Below are 20,440 nucleotides of genomic sequence, written 5' to 3' on the forward strand. Positions count from 1 at the left end.
GCGGTGGGGTAGGGTGGGCTGCCCCGGGTCCTGTGGGGCTTGGCGGTGCTGCTGCCGTAGGCCCCGGTCTGGATGGGCCTGGGCTCCCTTGCCTTGGTGGATACCAGAGGACGGGGGTGCCTATTGGGGTCAGCGGGGGAGCTGGCCCTAGGGAGGGACACCCTCCCCTCCCTTCTTTTCCTCCCCATCCCCGGCTGCCTCCCTCTTCCCGCTCCACCACACCCACCCACACAGGTAGGGCTTTGGGGTGCGGGTGTGTCACCAGGGTGCAGGGGAGACATTCCCCCCCCTTCTGTCCTCTTCTGGCCACCTGTGCCTCAATTTTATCTCACAACTTAGACATCCACATTACTTACACTCTCATAACACACACACATATATATATATATATATATAGGGCCTTAAGGGTGGGCACGTTAACGGCGTCCAGTAGACGGTCTGTGTATTCAAACCTACCTCTGGCGCCGGTGCCCACCTCTCAATTTTAAATCCATGTAGACATTGAGGGTTCTCGGGAGGGGCCGTGCTAACACCTGCTACTCTCTGGCAGCAGCACCATGCTCTCCCTTGTTTTAAACACACTTTAGAGCAACACGCAGCAACACTACACTTGAGCGGGAGGAGGAGGGTATGGGGTCTTAACACACCCCCGTTCTCTGCTAGCCATCGGGGCGGGGGGGCTGGGAAGAGATGCTGGCTGTCCGATTGGCCTCCCTGCTGCTGCGGAGCCTGGGGCGGTCTGCTAGCCTCCACCCCGGAGGGAAGGGTAACATCTCTTGGGTCTGGGTGCCGTTTCCCCCTCTGGGGGCGAGGATACCTGGACCCGGGGTATAGAGTATGTTTGGGGAGTGTGATTGTGTGTACATGTCCATTTACGTTTATTCTTACGTTGGGTGAGTGCTGAGTGTTTGTATATGTGTGCATGAGGGTGGGAATGCATGTCTGTGTCTGTGTGTGCCTGTTTGTCTGTGTCTATATGTCAGGTCGGGTCTTAGACTCCACCTCTCTGGGAACTCCCAGGCCCTCCAAGTGTGGAGGCCTGTCTCCCCTCACCACACTCCCTGCCGGTGACTGATGCCCTCAGGGGTCGGTGCATTGTTGGTTCTTGGTGTCCGGGGCTGGGCGCTCAGGTCATGTGCCAGCTCACTCCCGGTGGCTACTTGGCGGGGCCTGGCGCCTGCTGCTAAGTCAGGCCTCTTCCGGGGCGCGGAGGGCCCTCGGGCCTCCGGCCTCTGTGCCTGCGGCTCGGTTCACTCTGGCACAGCTGGCTGCCGGCGGAGCCGGCGGGCACGCCGGTGCAGCCCCCTCTAGTTTCTGCCCGGTGGCTACTGGGTGACCCCTCGTCTGGGGATCCTCAGCCCTTCCCATGAAGGTGGCACGGATGCCCCTCCGGTGGTCCTCCTTGGGCTCTTGCACTCTGGGGCCTCTGGATGTCTGGGGCCTGGATCTCCTCCATGCCTGCTTCATGCCCTGGGGGACAGGGCTATGGCTCTCTACATCCTCTTGCAGACCATTACATGGGGAAACCATTTGAATACAAGCGCGCCGATCCACACAGGTGTGCACACAGGTGTTCACTGTTTGTAGACTTAAATCACACCTTTCTTGGCTGCTACTTCAAAGCACATTGTGCGCTGTCTGTCCTGCGTGCTGCACAACAACATTCAATATTTAGTATTTACTGCTGTTTACACTTAGCTAGATTAATGCGATGGTGTTGTGTATAGTATGTTGCTTTGTTTTGGGGTTTTTTTGCTTGTTTTCTATTCTTTTTCTCTCAACAGGTGATCCCGGAGATATTTTTTTTCCCCCCTTTCTCACTGTCCCTCTCCCCTTCTGTTTTTCTTTTCCTTCCTCTTTCTTTCTCCCTTTCCTATCCCTCACTCATGTCTGTCCCGTCTGTAACAACTGAAAATAAAATAAAATAAATAATAAAAACAAAGGTCGATCAAATGGACCAATACGGCAATGCCATGATGATCCATTTGGCAAAATAAATCCATTGGGTATCCTTGTTGGTCTTCAGACAACAATTCTGACGGCTAAAGAACCAAATGGGACAGGCAAAAAAAAAAAAAAAAAAAAAAAAAAAAAAAAAAAAAAAAAAGAGTTTAACACTTGCGTATAAAGGAGCTGTGAACACTCACATTCTTCAGCATGTGAACACACACCTGTGACAAATTTAACCCATGATATCATTTTTCAAAAAGATTAAAATAAACACTGAAACTTACAAAAATGAAAACTAACTCTCAGCATTGGACCTTATCAAACATTACAATGTGATTTCGCTAAAAACAACTCAGAGAACACACACCTGTTGTTCGCTTGCTCTCTGGACTTTTGGCTATTTGTCTGTGGCTTTAATGAATGAAGAAAAAAATAATGGATAACCCAAACAGCTGGATTCAACAATGGTTAACAGTCAGTCTGTTTTCTCAATATTATTATTAATATTTTTGCAGAGCAGCAGACACAGCAAAATACCTGGTTGAGGGTTTTTTCCCGGTAGGATTTAAAGCTTGCATTCTATAAAGGAGCCAGACGGTGGGGTTAGTCTCACAGTTTATCAGTTCTGCAGGCTGTGGCCTCATTAGTTTCTTTACGATAGAAATGACTTGTGATTTCAAATTAATTGATCATTTTAGACATTTATATTTTCACTATTACATGTGTTTGCATGTATTTATGTACATGTGTGCATGAGTCAGTACTTGCTTTAATAATGTGCACATTTTCTTTTTCTCTAAAGTCCGTCCACGACATGAAGATGTTTTGCTCCTGTCCTTTTGTTTGCTGGTATGTATATCTGGTTGCAGCACTTAGCTGGTTACAGACTTGGTCGTAGGACAAAAATACTCTCACAAACACACAGCCAAACAAGAGCTAACAATTCACAGCGGTCACAAGTATTTAGCAAACAAAAAACGGTGTGTATGTGTTTGTATGTGTGTTTGTGAGTGTGCGGAGAGGAATCTGCAAGCACGCGCGCGCACGCGCACGCACACCGGGTGCTGCTCTTTTAAATCCACCTGTTCACAGCTCTTCCCCGCGCGCTCCGCTCGCTTCTGCTGATAGGTCTGTGAGGGTGAGAGCGGCGTTTATTGCCGCCTGTGTGCTGTGCACTGTGGCAGGGCTCCTCTCTAACAGCAGCTCAGCGCAGAGGCCGCAGCAGCAGGGCTCCTCCTGCCGCCGCTGAATGGATTACCTACTTATTCACCTTCCCCGAGTGGCTCTGCGTGGACACCTCCTCGTCTCGCCGCCTTTTCTGTGATTTCTATGCTCGCTGGGACTGCGACCACTGATCATGCACTGATTTGCGAGCAGCTCTGACTTCGGAGTCGCCTCGCTGCTGCTGGGTGGACGCACAGCTGATCATCCGGAGAGGGGCTTTCTGCAACAAATTGTTGCAAACATTGTGAGGGGCGAAGTCATGGTGCCAGCACCGCCTCGGCTTTCTATGGCACCGTGAGAACTTTCTTTTCATAGACCCCTGGCCCCTCTTTTTTCTTCCCCCTTGCCTCTCTTTTGTTTTAGATGTTTGGCTGCAGGATCGTGCTTCCTCGGGAAATTATCCACGTTTCCCTTTTCAATTATGTTCACGTTTGCTGCCTTCTGTTACATGCTGTCTCTGGTCCTCTGTGTGTCCCTGATTTTCTTCGCAATATGGCACGTAAGTACCTTACACTGGGTATCACTGGATGTATTTATTTTTTTGTTTTTCTGTTGTGGTTTTTTTTTTTTTGGGGGGGGGGGGGGGGGGGGGGCTCTTCTTACTCGTTGTTGATGGCAAGGTGTGTGAGTGTATACTGAACTCGAAGGTGTACGTAACAGTGCTAGTTGGCTTTAGCTTTAGTTTACAATGTGAATTAAAAAATTTCCAGACTTTACTCATCCCCGGCGACCCAGTTTCACACACACAGAAAGCGCCTGCATCCCTGTGCAGCACCCTCCAGATCAATTAAGCACACTTCCCTTCCAGATCAATTAGGGAATCTTGTAGAGCGTTATCTCTCTCTCTTCTCATCTTCCTGCTCTCTTCATATCCTTTTAATCAAGCATCGGCTCAGCTACACACCAGTGCCAATATGGCTGACTGCATTGTGATATTTGAATAATCTTATTAGTTGCTCCCTGAGCAACATCTCCATCATGTAGGGCCTTGTATAAAGACAGATTTGGGTCAGGTCTTCCAGCCTTTTGCCCCGGGTCTGTCTTTTACATAGACCTGATGCACTTGGGGTGACTGATCCTCTGGCAATTCCAGCTAATAGTTGGTAATGGTAAATGGTAAATGGACTGATTCTTATATAGCGCTTTTCTACTCTCTCGGAGCACTCAAAGCGCTCTTGGTGTGTCTGTCTGTCAGAAAATGACCCATATGTCAGCAGAAATAAAGAGTCCTAGACAGTAAGGGTACAGACACACGTAGTAGCACAATTACAACTAAGTGATCATGCTGAAAACACCTTTATGATTCCTCACAAATGAAGTGTACTCCCCCGTTTGAAGTAGATGTCATGGTGGCAGAAACAGGAGCCAAGTGAAACAAAGCAAATGTATGTGATGTAGGATGTCATGATATACATGTAAAAAAAAAAAAAAAAGGTTTCTATCGCTTTTATAGAATGCTATCATCAGAGATATTGTTTAAAGCGAAAACAGAATTGTGTGACATTTTAGGTATTTAAACAAAGTTTTTAAAGGATCATAATGGACAGAAATGTACTCTCTCATATCCTTCCTACATAGTGCATTTCATACTGGGCGAGGTACCCAGGCTTTGCCTGAATATCCACCAGGTCACCAGCGATCCACTTAGATGTTGGCTTATGGTTGGACTGCAATTTGGCAGTTTTTACAGCGCTTCAATTGTTCCACGTTTTGTCATGTTACAAACGTATTTCAAAACTGGTTAAATATTTACATACATGTTATATTTGGGGGGCTTTAACAAGAATTTCAAGGAAACGTTATTACTTTTTCATAATGGGGTATTATGACATTATGACATTCAGCTGAAATTATAATTTAACTATGCCTTAGGAACACATGATATCACTAAAGACAGAAAAGACTAACACCGATGTAGCAACCAGACCCTATAGTGTGTCAGTTAGTGAAATTCAGTTTCTTCCGGTGAAGTAAATAAGTTCATTTTCTTTCGGCTTTGAAGTAAACAACTAAAGCATCTACCAATGTCAGTTTTTTCTACCAATAGGTTATTGCTGAGTGACATTCAGTGCCCTCCATATTGCTTGGGTCAAAGACACAAGCTTTGTAGTTTTGCCTCTGTCCACAGCAACAGTGGACTGTAAATCAACTATCAATATGTGTTTGAAATGCAGGCTGTCAGTTTTGATTAAGCGGTTTTTACAACGTAATGCATGAACGGTTTCAGAGATGCAGCCATTTTTTTAATGAGCAGTCCCCAAATTTCACAGGCTCAAAATTGATGAGAGGCTAATATAAACATAAAGATTAAATGTAAAGACTTTGATACTCAGAGGAAAAAAAACTTGCAGTCAAAGTCTCCCTGAAGTCTAGAAACCAAAGACGTCACCAAAATGTGATGTTTCCTTGTCTTTACATTGGAGGGTTACCTACACACCTGTCAGCTCCAGGGTGATGTGCAGCACACAAACTGCTTTATGTGACTTCAAAGAGCTAAGATATTTCTAGTTTTTCTTGTGCATAGATCGAGAGTGTCAAACATATGGCCCCAGCGGCAAGAATTGGCCCAATAAAGACACCAGTCCGGTTCACTTGATGGCTTTGGAAAATGTGAACTGTATTTTCACAAATTTTGTAACTTTTCTGAATGATTGAAAACCATAGTAATTAACTAATTGATGAAAAATAAATGACAGAAAAGTTCCTTCTTTTTTACCATCCAATACAGAAATTTCTGAAAAAGGTGAATGATATAGATGTCTGATATAGTAGACCATAGATGTCTTCATTTACTTCGGCATTTCTTTGTCTTGTAGAAAAACTGACATGTGATATTGATATTGCATTTCATTTTACATTGAGACATTTCAGGGATTAAATGTCTGTGAGGGTTCTCAGTCATCCAGGTCATGGTAATCTAAGAAGCTTGGAAAGAAAAGCAACTGGACTTCTTTAAGTTTCTTGAAGATGTTTCTCCTCTCGTCCGAGAAGCTTCTTCAGTTCTAAGACCAAATGGTGGAGAGTCCTGGGTATTTAAACCTAGTGGGAGTTGTCCCTTGGGAGGCCTCCAAAAGTTGATCCTGTTCATCCGGACGTAGCGTTTTGTGGGAGAAATGTTTCATCACTCATCCAAATGACTTCTTCAGTCTCAGCTGACTACAGGTTTCCCCAATCTTATAAACAGTACATTTTTGAGAATTTGCATAATTAAGATTAAGGAACTGACCTCCCAGTCCATTGTTCCTTCACTGGGCTGGTTTCAGTCATTATGCAAATGTACTGTTTATAAGATTGGGGAAAACTGTAGTCAGCTGAGACTGAAGAAGTCACTTGGATTAGTGACGAAACGTTTCTCGCACAAAACGCTACGTCTAGATGAACAGAATCAACTTTTGGAGATTTACTTACCTGGATGATTGAGCATGCATCAAGACGTCCCTTGGGAGGGTCGTTGACTTCAGTAGTGGGCCTCAAACTATCATGTGACTTATTGAGATCACCTGATGCAAGATGTAAGTGGGCGTTAAGGCGTCTGGGAAGGGATCTCAAAACTGGATTATAGATGGCAGACAGTTGGAGTCGAAAGCCACCGCCTTTGTTCAAAGATGGTCGTTCACAGTGGACATAGATGGCTTCTTTCACTCCTCTTTCAAACCATCTCCGTCCAACATGTGATCATTGGCATCCTCAAAAGAGTGACCTTTGTCCTTTAGATGCAGATGGTCAGCTGAGTCTTGTCCTGTCCAGGGGGCTCTTCTATGTTGTGCCATGCATTTATGAAGTTGCTGTTTGGTCTGTCCAATGTAGAGGTCTGAGCATTCCTCCCTGCACTGTACAGCATACACTATGTTTTTAAGTTTGTGTTTGGTAGTTTTGTCTTTGGGATGAACCAGTTTTTGTCTGAGTGTGTGGCTGGGTCTGAAGTACACTGGGAACTTGTGCTTGGAGAAGACTTTCCTGATTTCTTTGACAAACATAAGGGATGACAATATTGTTCTGTTTGTCTGTAGTTGGTGTCTGACCTTCTTTTCTGTGCATGTTTGCTGATTTCATGAAGGCCCAATTAGGATAATCACATGTTCTTAGAGCTTTCTTTACGTGTGTGTTCCTTCTTTTTCCCTTCTGGCTTAGAGGGAACATTTTCTGCCTGGTGTTGTAGGGTCCTGATTACTTCAAGTTTGTGTTCCAGAGGGTGGTGGGAGTCAAAGAGGGGGTACTGGCCCGAGTGTGTGCAGGCTTCCTGTAAACTCAAGTGTTGAAGTTTCCATTCTCCTCAACATGCACAGCACAGTCCAAATATTGGCTGGTGAACTTTATGTTTCTATCCACTGAGTGTATGTGAGCAGTGAAGGCTTCTACTTCTTGGGTTTTGATATTGACCCAGGTGTCATCTTTAAAAGAGCCAAGAGCTTTACTTTCCACTTTCTTCACGTTCCTTCAAGGTTGGCTACTATAGTTGACACTGGGGAGCCCATGGCACATCCATGTTTTTGCCTGCAGAAACCCTTATTATAAAGCTCTCTAAAGCTATATGCATATGCAACTGCAGAGCTGTCACTTTCTGCCACGCCACAAAAACACATCATTAGTACTTAGAAACATTAAAAAGGTCTACAGAGGGACACGATCCACAACACATCCTTCAGTGTGTTGTCTGCGATGTAAATTCTGCACCAGTGAAAAGAAAGATCACAATTCAACATTTGCGTTCAGCAATAATAATCCAGTCGAAGCCTGCCTTATTGTGCATTCTGCTTAAGGAGGCAGAAACAGTGTGGAGATGCCTCCTCCAATAATTCCCCATTCACAATGCCATACAGACTTGCAGGATAATAAGCTGGGGCTCCATACTGTGAGGAAACATAATTAGGAAAAGGCTGTGCAGTGTGGGGAGCTGCTGAGCCAAAGCTGCATGTTAACACCAGCCACCTGCCAAAATGCTAGGGAAATTTGGCTCAAACTCTTCCTTCACTTCTATCAATCATTTTGGCAGGTGGCCATCTCTCAGTCTGTCTTTGTTTTTCAAGTTCTCATCTGGTTTCAAAGACAAAAGGAAAAAAAAAATACTGAACCCTTGTGCCACAGTTGCTGCTTGGCCAAAAGGTTAGTTTTTAAAGCCCCGAGCAGCAGTGCATTGTTAAAAAGAGCAAGCGTGCTGAGTCAAACTACCCAGGGTCAAATCAGGCTATAAATAAAACAAGCTAGTGTAAATGAACAGATAAAGACAGAGGCTGTGAAGCAGCCCATACATAAAGTACAATGAAAAGGGAAATAAAATAAGAAGCGAAACACTACAGACTCTGTCAACAGATAATACAAGTGATAGAAGTAGACAGAAGTCAGTGACAAATAGCTGCGCACGGATGGACTTCTGTCATTAATTGGCCAGTAAAGTCAGAGTTAATTAGTTATATCTATTCCTCTAGTCATTCACAGGTGCTGATAAGTGCTCTTCCATTCATTCTCATTTATATTCATATGAAGTTACTCTGTAACATCTGTGTAAGTAAAAAAAAAGACAAAAAAAGACATGATGGCTATCTTTGGAATATCTATTATTATTAATCACCTTCGTCTCCATGGCCATCTGTGGACTCACCGTTCGCTAAAGTAAAGAGGTAATGAAGAAGGAACAGGTCCTGCCTGTGCAAAATTCTATTAAAACCGGTGTGAGACAAAGACACATATTGTTTTTTTTAATCTTTTTATTACGATATGATGAAGTCGGCCTGTGATGGTGACATTGTGACATTGACTAAATAAAAAAATGTGATACAGCTCTCTCCATGCTCTTTAATGTATTTCTCAATATTGTTTCTTGAATTTCTTTTAAAAACTTTGACTTTGGGCGCTAACAATGGATGTCAAAGGTCGACCGCTTAGCCAACCTAGGTACTCATGTCCCCCAAGGCCTAGTATACAGTTATGCAGCTTGAAGACAATCCATAAAAAAAATGTTGGTAGTATAAAGTTTTTCTGATTTTTACATTCGGTGAAAACAATTTGAAAATGATATCTCAAAGACTTTGGACGCTAGACTGCTAACAAACTGACAAACAAACAAACGGAACTGATTACTTATCCCTCCCATGGGGGGAAGGGGGGGTGTAACTGTAATGCAAACCGTGTCAGGTTCGTAGCCGAGAACTAGCTTTACTGTGTTGTCTGGGTCAACTTTGCTAGTGAGAGACAAAGAGGCTCCAATGGAACTTATTGTTTCGGAGGAAAACACGCAAAAAGTGTACAGTCGACTCTTAATAGCTTACTTACAACTGGGCTCCTCAGGCACTCTTTTTGGCTGCAGTGGTTATTATTATATTTACATGCTTCCATCTCCCGTTTCTGGTCGGTGACAACTCGTACTTTTTGAGTCTCCTTTTTCCCCTCCCTCACGCTCACAGACACATAATGGGCATAGCAGTCCATTCTCCCTGCAGCACGGACTACACTGCCCATGAGGCTACATTCTTTAGGGCTACGACTGTAACACTCTGCCTATTGCCTTCATATTAAATAATTTTTTGAATAAATATTTTTAAAAATATTTCTGCTGAGCAGGGATAGCTCAGTAGGTAGAGTGGTTGCCCCATGATGGGAAGGTCAGGGGTTCGACTCCACTGAACAGCTACCCTGAGGTACCCCTGAGCAAGGTACCGTCCCTGCACACTGCTCCCCGGGCGCTGCATTGGTGGCTGGTGGTCTTTCAACCTTTCTAGTCCCTATGTTGAAATTTCTAGTCCCCGTAGTTGTTTCTGATATCTTTGTGTTCAGTTGTAGTTCTTTTGTTGACATTTGTAGTATCTTTATAGTTGTTCCTGTCCCATTGCAGTTATCTACTTTCTTTGATGCTATTTTGCACCTATTCTCCAGCTAGTAGTACTTTTGTGTCTTTGGCAGTTGTTTTCTCATCTTTAACGGAGTATTTACCCTTTTTATTTCACCTCCTCTATGTCACATGTCTTTCTCATTGTTGGACTGAGATAAAGAAATGTTAACTGTTACCATACATGTCCTATGGCCTCCTTAAAGAAGTGCTCAAGTTAAGCTGTTAACCAAGAGGTGATGAGTTTTATCCCACATGTGGGAGCTTTGATTTGCTTTTGTTCAGTTTAGTTTTATTTTGCTTGATGTTGTAAGTGTAAAAGCATGTTACCTGATCAATCAGAGTTTTTCAATGTATTTCAAGCTGGATCCTCAGTTTGGATGTTTCTTTTCTTAAACTTTGAGCTACCTTGCATGTGTTGACGCTCACACGGGTTTAATTATGTAATTTTAGTTAAATATAATTATTAATTAAATACAATCATTCCCACAATTTCTTACCCCTGTTTGAAGGCTATGGCACATTTACTAACAATCAGAAACACACACTCAAAAAATGCATTTGTCTATTTGGAATAATATATTTTTCTACTGATAATAAGTAGATTCCATTATTCTTGTTGCTGTGGGGCATAATGACATTTAGAACTGTTCACATCCAACCACAATCAAACTGTTTCTCACATAAAATGTAACTCCACAGTTACCTATGGGAGCACTCACTGAAGTGATTATGAAGCCATTTTAATTAAAATACAAGGTGAACTGCAAGCTCCTCTGAGGTCTATGGCTGAGCGCTTCAACGCCCCACTCTGCTTGAGCAACTCTCCTCCCATGTAACAGCAGCCCCTAATGAGTCATTAAAGCCTGGAACAGGCCAGACGCTCCCTTGGTGCACCTTTGATAGATAGAAAGCCCTGTGGTGCAGATATGATAGAGAGGTTACCCAGCAGCATTGCAAAGGTCGGAATGTCAAACTAACATCATTTCCCCTCTCACTTAGGGTTTCTACTAAATTACAGCAGTTTAGTTTATTTGTGTGTGTAGCTGTCGAAGCACCAGGGACCCACCAGAGGCTCATAGTTTACTGTTTGTAGTAATTTCATTCATTTTTGTCAACACTTTTTTGACAGAAGTACCCTTTATAACAATTTAACTGTAGTTGTATGGTAGCATAATTAGTGGAAAAATTTAAATGTTAGTGGGCATGATCATCAGTAATAAAAACATACTTCAGGATGTCAAGTAGAAGGGGAGAGTAGATACACATAATCAATTTTCCACGACCTGGCATGGCCTGTAAATTTGTTGACTAGCTTTTCCTTAATGTAAGAGGTACAACAAAAATATATGTTGCAACTCTGTAAAACATCTATAAAATAATTGTTTTTTTTTATGATACATTTCGTTGATAAAATATAGAGGCCCTATTAGATTTAAAATTAAATATAAGCACAAAAATGGCCTCCATGTTTTAAGCTGTTTTCAGTCTAGTGCCAGCTAAAGCTTACCCCGTTCTGGTTAAGTAAGTATGTAACATTTATTTATAAAGCACAGTTAAACACAGCGTTCATTGTCAAAGTGCTGTAGAATGTTTACATATTTACACACAGTTATGCAAATACATTTAAAAAGTAATAAGTGTAAGTAGAGAATATAGAATTAAGACATAATGACAAAACCAGAGGACAGCAGAGGATAAACAGAGCTACAGATATAACGATAAAGAGAGATTGGTGGGCGGGAAAGGCCAGAGAGTAAAGGCGAGCATTGAGCCTAGACTAAAAGCAGAGGTCTCTGGTGGTCCAATAGCAGCACATGCTTATTATGTCAAGTCGTAGCTAATTCTGCACCCACGGAGCAGCGACTGCAAAGGCTCTGACACAATTTTGTTTGAAAATGTAAGAGATTTTTGCAAGTGGATCTGAGAGACCTGAGCACTACAGTACGACAAAGTTCAGAGCAGCCAGCCTTTCTTTGTGTTATCTGGCTCAACAAAACCTGAAACCCAGATGGAGAGAACAGATATCACTATGGTGGTTATCAACTTTCTCTGATAAGCCAGGCTTTCTGCTCCAGACTCTGTGTACGCACATAAACAGAGGGGTTTCAGAAGTCATATAATTCTTCTTCTTGAATAAAGCTTACTCTAGTCAGAGGCGTTGTCAGAGAATGATTATGATGATTCTAAATTGATAAAGAACACAAAAAAAGAAAGATTCATGCTGCAGAATATTCCTGGTAATTTAGGGTAATCCAACAAAGTTTGTTTCATTTAGCATTTTTACTAAGGTAGAGCTTAATAATTTGCACATACAAAACATATTTCCCCAGCAGAGAATTAAAACATGCTGTAAAAAAAAAAAAAATCAATGAAAACAACGGGTTTCCAGATTATTTTAAATCGAGACTTGGAACATAACCTGCTCCAGCTAGGTTACTGTACAGTGTTTTTGTATATAGTAAATAGTATATAGTATATACTATAATTGCTCCATTCCTTGCTTTATTTCTATTTTTTATTTTCTAAGTTGCTTTGTCTTTATCTTGTAAAAAGAGTAACTTGACCTGGACAGCTCTGTACAAGAATTCCAATGTGCATAGACTGTTGGTCCTGTGCGTAAATGGCAAATAAAAATCTTGAATCTTACTGTATGTGTTTAGCTAATTTAAAAGAGAGCTCGACATAGCTCGCCAAGCCACTTCATAGTATACACCCCTGGGAGCTGAATGTAAACATAGAAGACAGCTAATATAAGAACTTTAAAAACAAGCAGTAAAATCTTTACTGGTCTTAACCATCCAAATGTTTTTTTTTCTGAACATAGGCTACTACCTTTTTTTCTGTTATAAATTTGAGTAAATTATAAATCTTGTCCCACTGAAAGAGATGAGAGAGGTCTGTAATTTTCAGCATAGGTTCACTTCCACTGTGAGACACAGAATGTAAAGTGTAAAATGTAAAGAAGTCCAGGATATCACATTGTAATTTATTTGTATATTGGTGCAGAAAATAAGTATTTGGTCAGTAACAAAAGTTCACCTCAATGCTTTGTAATGTAACCTTGGTTGGCAATGACAGGTCAGATGTTTCCTGTAGGTCTTCGCCAGGTTTGCACACATTGTAGCTGGTATTTTGGCCCATTCTTCCATGCAGATCTGCTCAAGAGCTGTGATGTTTTGGGGCTGTCGCTGGGCAATACGGACTTTCAACTCCCTCCACAGATTCTCTGTTGGACTGAGGTCTGGCCACTCCAGAACCTTGAAAAGCCATTTACGTAGCCACTCTTTCGTTGGCCAGGTGGTGTGTTTGGGATCATTGTCATGCTGGAAGATCCAGCAACGTTTCATCTTCAATGCTCTCACTGATGGAAGGAGGTTTTTGCCCAAAATCTCACGATACATGGCCCCACTCATCCTTTCCTTAATACGGATCAGTCGTCCTGTCCCCTTTGCAGAAAAGCAGCCCCAAAACATGATGTTTCCACTTCCATGCTTCATAGTGAATATGATGTTCTTGGGCTGCAACTCAGCATTCTTCCCCCTCCAAACACGGTGAGTGACGTTTATACCAAAGACTTTTTTGACTATTTTGGTCTCATCTGACCACATGACCAATCCTCCTCTGAATCATCCAGTTAGTCTCTGACAAACTTTAGATGGGCCTGGACATGTACTGGCTTAAGCAGGGGGACGTTTCGAGCGCTGCAGGATTTAAATCCATGACGATGTAGTGTGTTACTAATAGTAAAATTGTTACTGTGGTCTCAGCCCTCTTTAGGTCACTGGCCAGTTCCGCCCGTGTAGTTCTGGGCTGTTTCCTCACCGTTCTCAAGATCATTTGTACCCCACGAGGTGACATGGAGCCCCAGGTCAAGGGAGATTTTCTGTGGTTTTGTATTTATTCCATTTTCTCATAATTGCTCCAGCAGTCAATCTCTTCTAACCAAGCTGCTTGCCTATTGGAGATTGGATCATCCCAGTCTTGTGTACAATCTTGCCCATGGTGTCCTTAGACTGCTCTCTGGTCTTGGCCATGGTGGGGATTGGAGTCTGACTGTCTGAAGGTGTGGACAGGTGGCTTTTATACAGATGACAGGTTCATACAGATGTCATTAATACAGGTAACGAGTGGAGGATAGAAGAGCTTCTTAAAGAAGAAGTAACAGTTCTGTGAGGGCCAGAATTCTTGCTTGTTTGTAGGCGCTAAATACTTTTTATTTGTAGAATGGTGCAGAAAATTTCTTTAAAATCTTGGATTTCTTTTTTACATACTCTCACAGTTGAAGTGAACCTAGACTAAAAATTACAGACCTCATCTTTTTCAGTGGGACAACTTGCACAATCGGTGGCTACCAAATACTTTTTTGCCCCACTGGGTGATTCCAAAGCAAACAATGATGAAGCTGACTGTCATAGACTTAACGCTGCACAGTTGAATATTTAAGGGTGTCCTCCTGTAGGTCAACGCACCCCTGGCAGTGATGGAGGAATGTGTTTATTTCTATAACCCATTATACTTTTCACAGTTTACCTTCTGATAGCTATCCATTTTTTAAAACTGCCTCGCACAAAGAGAATACTTGTTGAAGAAAAAGGTGACACTGCACATCAGAGTTTCATGCACACTTCAGGATGGATTTGGAGGGGAGCAGATCAGCTAACAGTGCGCTTTTACCGCTGCACTGGATTACATTGAGATTACAGTACAGGGCATTCACAGGTTTAACAGGTGTTGCGTGAATAATTGTTCACACTGAAGAGCCACAATACACCCTCATCTGTGACTATCCCTATGGTGTTCAACTGATGGAGCAAAACAATTAGCTTTTTGGGGAAGCTGCAGGAAGGAGAGAGTAGCTAATGGTGTTGGACAGAGTAGAAATGAAATGCACCGAGAAGAGAGAAGAAAGGGGTTGTTTTACTTTCTCTGGATTAAATTGTGGGAAATTAGATTTTCAAGTGACAGAAGGTTTATTTGTAGACACAGATGTTTTAATGTAGAGAGAAAAAAGTGGAAATGATATCTGGCCAACTTTGGTTCTCCATGAAGCCCAAGCTTGTTCTACTGATCTGTAATACCCCTGACATGTGCGTCACACGTTTGCTGGAGGATGCATTGGTAAAATCTTTTGAGGAAAGGGCCATATAACCCCACAGGAAGATGAATAGAAGGGGGATGAGGCAAAGTCTAATGAAGGATATAGGATTTATAATGAAATAGACAATGAAGGACTGACAAAGAAGATGAGGCCAGTCAAACACAAAAGCCCAATTCAGCTGCTGGACAGGTGACTGGTGCAAAATTAATATAAGACATGAAAAGAAAGGAAAATGGCAGATGCAAAGCGGTGAGCAAGTAGCGATGAAGATCAAAAGGAAACAAGGTTAATAAAATGAAAGTTCTTTGTTGAAAAGGTTGAGTTTCCTATAGTGAGGGGGTGGGGGAGAGGGCTATCAAGCTTTTCTAGAAGACAAGTGTGACAGCACTGGAGACAAAATGCAGAAATAGATTATTATTTCCCTCTTAATCTCCTTAACTTGAGACAAAATAGACAAATTCAGCCACAGTAAGTAAAGCGTTTTGTTATACGGCTGACACTTGACATTCACATTAACTTCCAATAGATAACTTGTCAAGAACGGAACAGCCAAAAGAACATGCTTCTTATTAAGAAAAGCGGTTCCCACAGCAAATACTTGGATAGTTTTTTTGTTTGTCATCATATTTGACTCTGTGTAATGGCTTTAAGTCTTACGAAGGTGTGAAATGGTGAATTGTAGTATTAACAAAGACGTAAACTTGCAAACTCCCAACAATGAACAATTTGTCACATTTGCATTAGATCATGCAAATTTGACTTACCTGTTTTAACAGGGGTGGGCAACTCCAGGCCTTGAGGGCCGGTGTCCCTGCAGGTTTTAGACGTGTCCTTGAACCAACACAGCTGATTTAAATGGCTAAATTAGCTCCTCAACATGTCCTGAAGGCCTGGTAACAAACTAATCATGTGATTCAGGTGTGTTGACCCAAGGTGAGATCTAAAACCTGCAGGACACCGGCCCTCGAGGCCTGGAATTGCCCACCCCTGTGCTATAGGGTAGTAATCTGTGCATGTTAGCTACTCAAATAACATGGAGGAAGCTGAATGAAAAAGCTACTGGAATTAGCCATTTGCTAGATGTCAAGCAGCTTTTTTCTGTGTGATTAGGAATGCAGTGTAGGCATGGTGTTTCTTTAAAACATTTTTATGACTTGGAAGGCTTCTAACTTTGAGGAAAAATATCTTGAACACATTGTTAATTAGAGTGATTTTTTATTTTATTTGAAGCGCCTTGAGGCAACTTTTGTTGTGATTTGGCGCTATATAAATAAAATTGAATTGAATTGAATTTTTTGTTTCATTAAGCACCAAAGAGCCTGGCAAGCTTGAATTGCTGAACCAGCAAGTGTTCATAAAGTACTCACGATTTAAACAGTAGTTCCACAATGGATTTTTGAATGGACAGCTCTGTGGACAGCAGTCTTACCTGGGATGCCAATAATTAATTTTAAGACAGGGGAAACAAAAAGGCTCCATACCAGAGAGTGAAGTAGACTGAGGGTGTGGCCGAGTGGTCCAAAAAAAATTATGCCCTACTTTCCTCCACTTGACTTTGTAACATTTACATTGTTCGAACTAGTTATGAAGGAAGATTTAGCAAAAGAGAAGGGCAGAGAATCCAGCCACATTTACTCCTTAACAATGTCATGGCAGAGGCCACTACAGTATTTAGAAGATGGACTACATGATGTGTGTTTTATTGTGCAAAAAGGTTTGGGAAGAAAATATTTGTTTGACTACAAATTGCCCTACAATTAGTCAAAAAAAAAAAAAAAAAGGCACGTCTTATTTTGCACCTAATATGATTGTATTGCATTGTATTCATCTGGAATGAGTGGAAGAGATGTTAGCAGAACGAGTTTTGCATAGATGGATGGCTTAAAGCTGTGACTGCAGTGCCAAACCTGACAAAAAAGTCAACAGTAATTTCGGATAATCCTAAAAGCTGGCAATAGCTTACCACAGTGGACATTACTAATACAAATGAAATTACAGAGAACCTGAAACACAACAATAAAGTTAATATCACCTGTTACGTTCCCCTGAGGGGTCTAGGCTGTGAGGGAGAAGTAACAAAAAGTGTCCGGGTCAGAAAAAGGAGTCAAGGAGGCAAAAGGGTTAAATTACAGAGTTTCTATTAATACTAACTAAAAGAGACGGACAAGCCACTATTACCGTTTAAAGAAACAAACAAAACTCAAGCATTAGTCAATAAAGTACAAAGTAAGTCAAAAAGAGTGCAGCTCTCTAGCTGCAAACACGGACACACAGCTCACTAGCTGAAAACCACAAAAACACAGTTCACTAGCTACAAACACTCAGCTCACTAACTGCAACCACACTAATGGCACTCTCGCCCAGAGCTCACCTGTCCCTGGGCTTAAATACTTTTAATTACTGACGAGAGTCAGCTGCACAAAAGAAAAAAGGTGGCAGCTAAGGCAAGAGAGATGGTCGAACACGCCCACACAGACAACTTCAGGAGGCGACCCTGCTAGGGCCATAACACACCCATAATTATGACTTATAGAGCTTGCATAAATATATTGTAAAAAGACTCGTTCTTGAATTAGCACTTTTCTACTCTGAGCGCTTTATACAACTTGCCTCATTCCACCCATGCACGCCCTTTCATACAAGCACTTTTTTTTTATCCTTTTCCAATGTAAGTGCTTTCTATTTAACATTCACACTCCAGTGGATGTATCAGGGAGCAACATGGGGTTAGTATCTTGTCCAAGGATATATGGCATGCAGACTGGAGCAGACGGGGATTGAACCACCAACCTTCCGATTAGGCGATGCCCTGCTCTCTTACGCTACAACCACCCTTCAAACTGTTCATGGTCTTTTTATGAACTGATTCAGATGCAGATTACATTACAGGTTACTGTTTTATTACAAATTAGATTTTGAACATCGTGAAAACATCTTAAAATTTGCCTCGATTTGGAAGCTATTGGCATTCACTATGACCTTTATCAACTGCTGAGCTCATCATCCAAATGATTACAGGTTGTGTACATTTCACTTAGAGTTTAGCACAGGCTCCAGTAAATTGGACAAATGAGGATTTTTTTCATGTTTAATGTGCCTTGGCACAACATCACACTGAAAAACTGCATAGGATGATACCATTGATTGTAATCTTAATTAGGTTAGCAAACAGTCAGCATGGTTTTCAGGCATCAGGAACCTAAGGCTAATAGAGGTTGTGTTCAGTATATAGCTGGGCTGCTCAGAATCGATCTGTCTGTTCATTAACCCCTGCTGGCTCCTCATCCATCATCCTGACTCCACTGTGTCTGTTGTTCCACTACACAGTGCCTGCTTTGGAGGATTTCAGGGGTGATTTTCGCCCTGCCTCCTTTTTCATTACATGTCCTTTCTTTTTGGTTTTATTGGCACTTCTCTATTTAAAAATTTTTAGGTAGTTGGTAGTGTGAGGTTTTAAAAGTGTGCAATTTTAACAGTAGACTTTCTTCTTTCAGTTTTTTTATTTGTTACTCATTTGCTGTGTCAGTGATGATGTTACAGGAGCCTGGTGGCAATTTCACACAACCCACAGTACACGTCCCATGACATTATGAATGTCTTATATGTAGTCTTGATTAGAGATGATCAGGTTTCCACAGTTTTTTGACTGTTTCCTTAAACGATCCTCTGGAGAGACTGCTTTAAACATCAAAGGAATCATCATCTCTTTGTGGGTATGTTTAGTTTGTGAATATTTCTCTGGGCAAAGTGATCACAGTTGACAAGGTAAAGTCTCTGAGGGCTTGTTGACTTGTACTGATTTGTCTTTCATGAAAAAGGAAAAAAAATCACTGCTGTGTATACTGTAGTGTGTAACAGGTATTTAATTTCTTAATGGGTTTATTTTTAAAACTCAACTCACTTATTCTTCAGATCACAGGGTTGCACAGCAAGTATGTTTTTTGGGGGGAACTACCAAGTGGAGCCTAACTGCTGACAACATAATTTTCATGTTATATTTCCACTGAATTAAAAAAAGAATTAACAGGTACATATTGGACAGCTGAGGCCAACACTACCCATACTGCTGAGCTTACCTCATACCTGTATTGGTACTCTTACGTTACAGAAAGAAAAATCCACAATGGTCACTGAAATAACTGCTAAAAGTTAGCTAATGAAAATCAGACATTGCTTTTGAATTGTGGTTCAATAGAATTAAAATTATAGTACCCTTAACTTAATATTTCTTTTGCTGTCTGTCAGTGTGACTTCTGCACATGTCGTCAGATTTCCTGGCCTACTCCTTATGAGTAAACTGCTCTAGCTGTTTCAGGTTTAAAAGGTGCTTTCTCCAGACTTCATGTTTCATGTTATAGTCAGATTTAGATCATAGCTCATAGAAAGGAATTTAACCAACAATTTTGCCCATGTGTGTGTAAGGGGTTGTAAAATGATATTAAAAAAAATAAAATGGAAAAGCCTGAAAGTCATCTCACAGGAAAACGACAACCAGAAATTATGCTAGCGTGAGTGTGCTGGCCTCACACTCAGACGTTTTCTTGTTTCATGGAGCACAGAAAAGGAAATTGAGGTACTAAGGTGTTGTTGGCCAATGTGCAACCTAAACCTTATCACTGTGACTTTTGTAACCCTATACAGATTCATCAATATAGAACAATACAACAATATAGAATGCATAGAAAATCATAATAGGTCAATTTTAGACGCAAGTTTTTTAATGTTGTGTACTGACATGTAACTTTCAAAAGGATTTGCAGCCCTGTATTGAATGGCATGGAACGATTTGATTAGTAAACCTGCCTCTCAGGTATATTCTTCTTTGGTGGCCTCTGGTTTATGGGTGTGACACAATAAAAAACCTTTGCAGTAGTGGCTCAATAACAGCCTGTAAGGCTAAGAAAGCAAGTGTTGCTGGAATCAGTGTTGCCATGGTAATATGAACCCTGCTAGTGGCAAAAAGATATTATTATTACAATTTCAATGAGCCTGCAATTACGTCAGATTCCTTGAACTATTTAAATAGTGTGGCCACACAGGTGGTTTAATGTAAACAAATGGATACAATATATGTTTCATAACTATCACACGTGCAGTTCGTTTGCTTTTGGCACCTTGTAGAAAGTCCTGACAAGTGAACTGTGCATAAATAACAACACGCTGGTAGAAATGTTTAAAAAGGAAAAACTCAATTTCATTTGATCTCTTCAAAGTAAGGTGTGGTCGAGTGCAAATGTGAGGCCACAGGGCATCAACAAAACTGACTTTTCCAGCTGTCTTGCCCTGCCAAGGTGTTCAGTTCAGATACCGGCCCACTGGCTCGAGTGGTAGAAACTGTAACA

General features: G+C 41.6%; 1 protein-coding gene across 4 annotated transcripts in view; it reads left to right on the forward strand.

The window, feature by feature from the left end:
• The first annotated feature begins 3,088 nt into the window (after positions 1–3,088).
• cnih3 (cornichon family AMPA receptor auxiliary protein 3) overlaps positions 3,089–20,440 on the forward strand; it is a 96,003-nt gene continuing 78,651 nt past the window's right edge. For all 4 annotated transcript variants that reach the window (XM_087852625.1, XM_087852627.1, XM_006796210.1 and 1 more), the window contains exon 1: positions 3,089–3,673. In XM_087852625.1, the coding sequence (XP_087708751.1) occupies positions 3,596–3,673 (78 nt within the window). In that variant the 5' untranslated portion in view covers positions 3,089–3,595. The remainder of the gene's footprint in view (positions 3,674–20,440) is intronic.

Source organism: Neolamprologus brichardi, chromosome 15, assembly GCF_056152115.1.
Source record: "Neolamprologus brichardi isolate AB-2024 chromosome 15, ASM5615211v1, whole genome shotgun sequence".
NCBI classification, from domain to species: Eukaryota; Metazoa; Chordata; class Actinopteri; order Cichliformes; family Cichlidae; genus Neolamprologus; species Neolamprologus brichardi.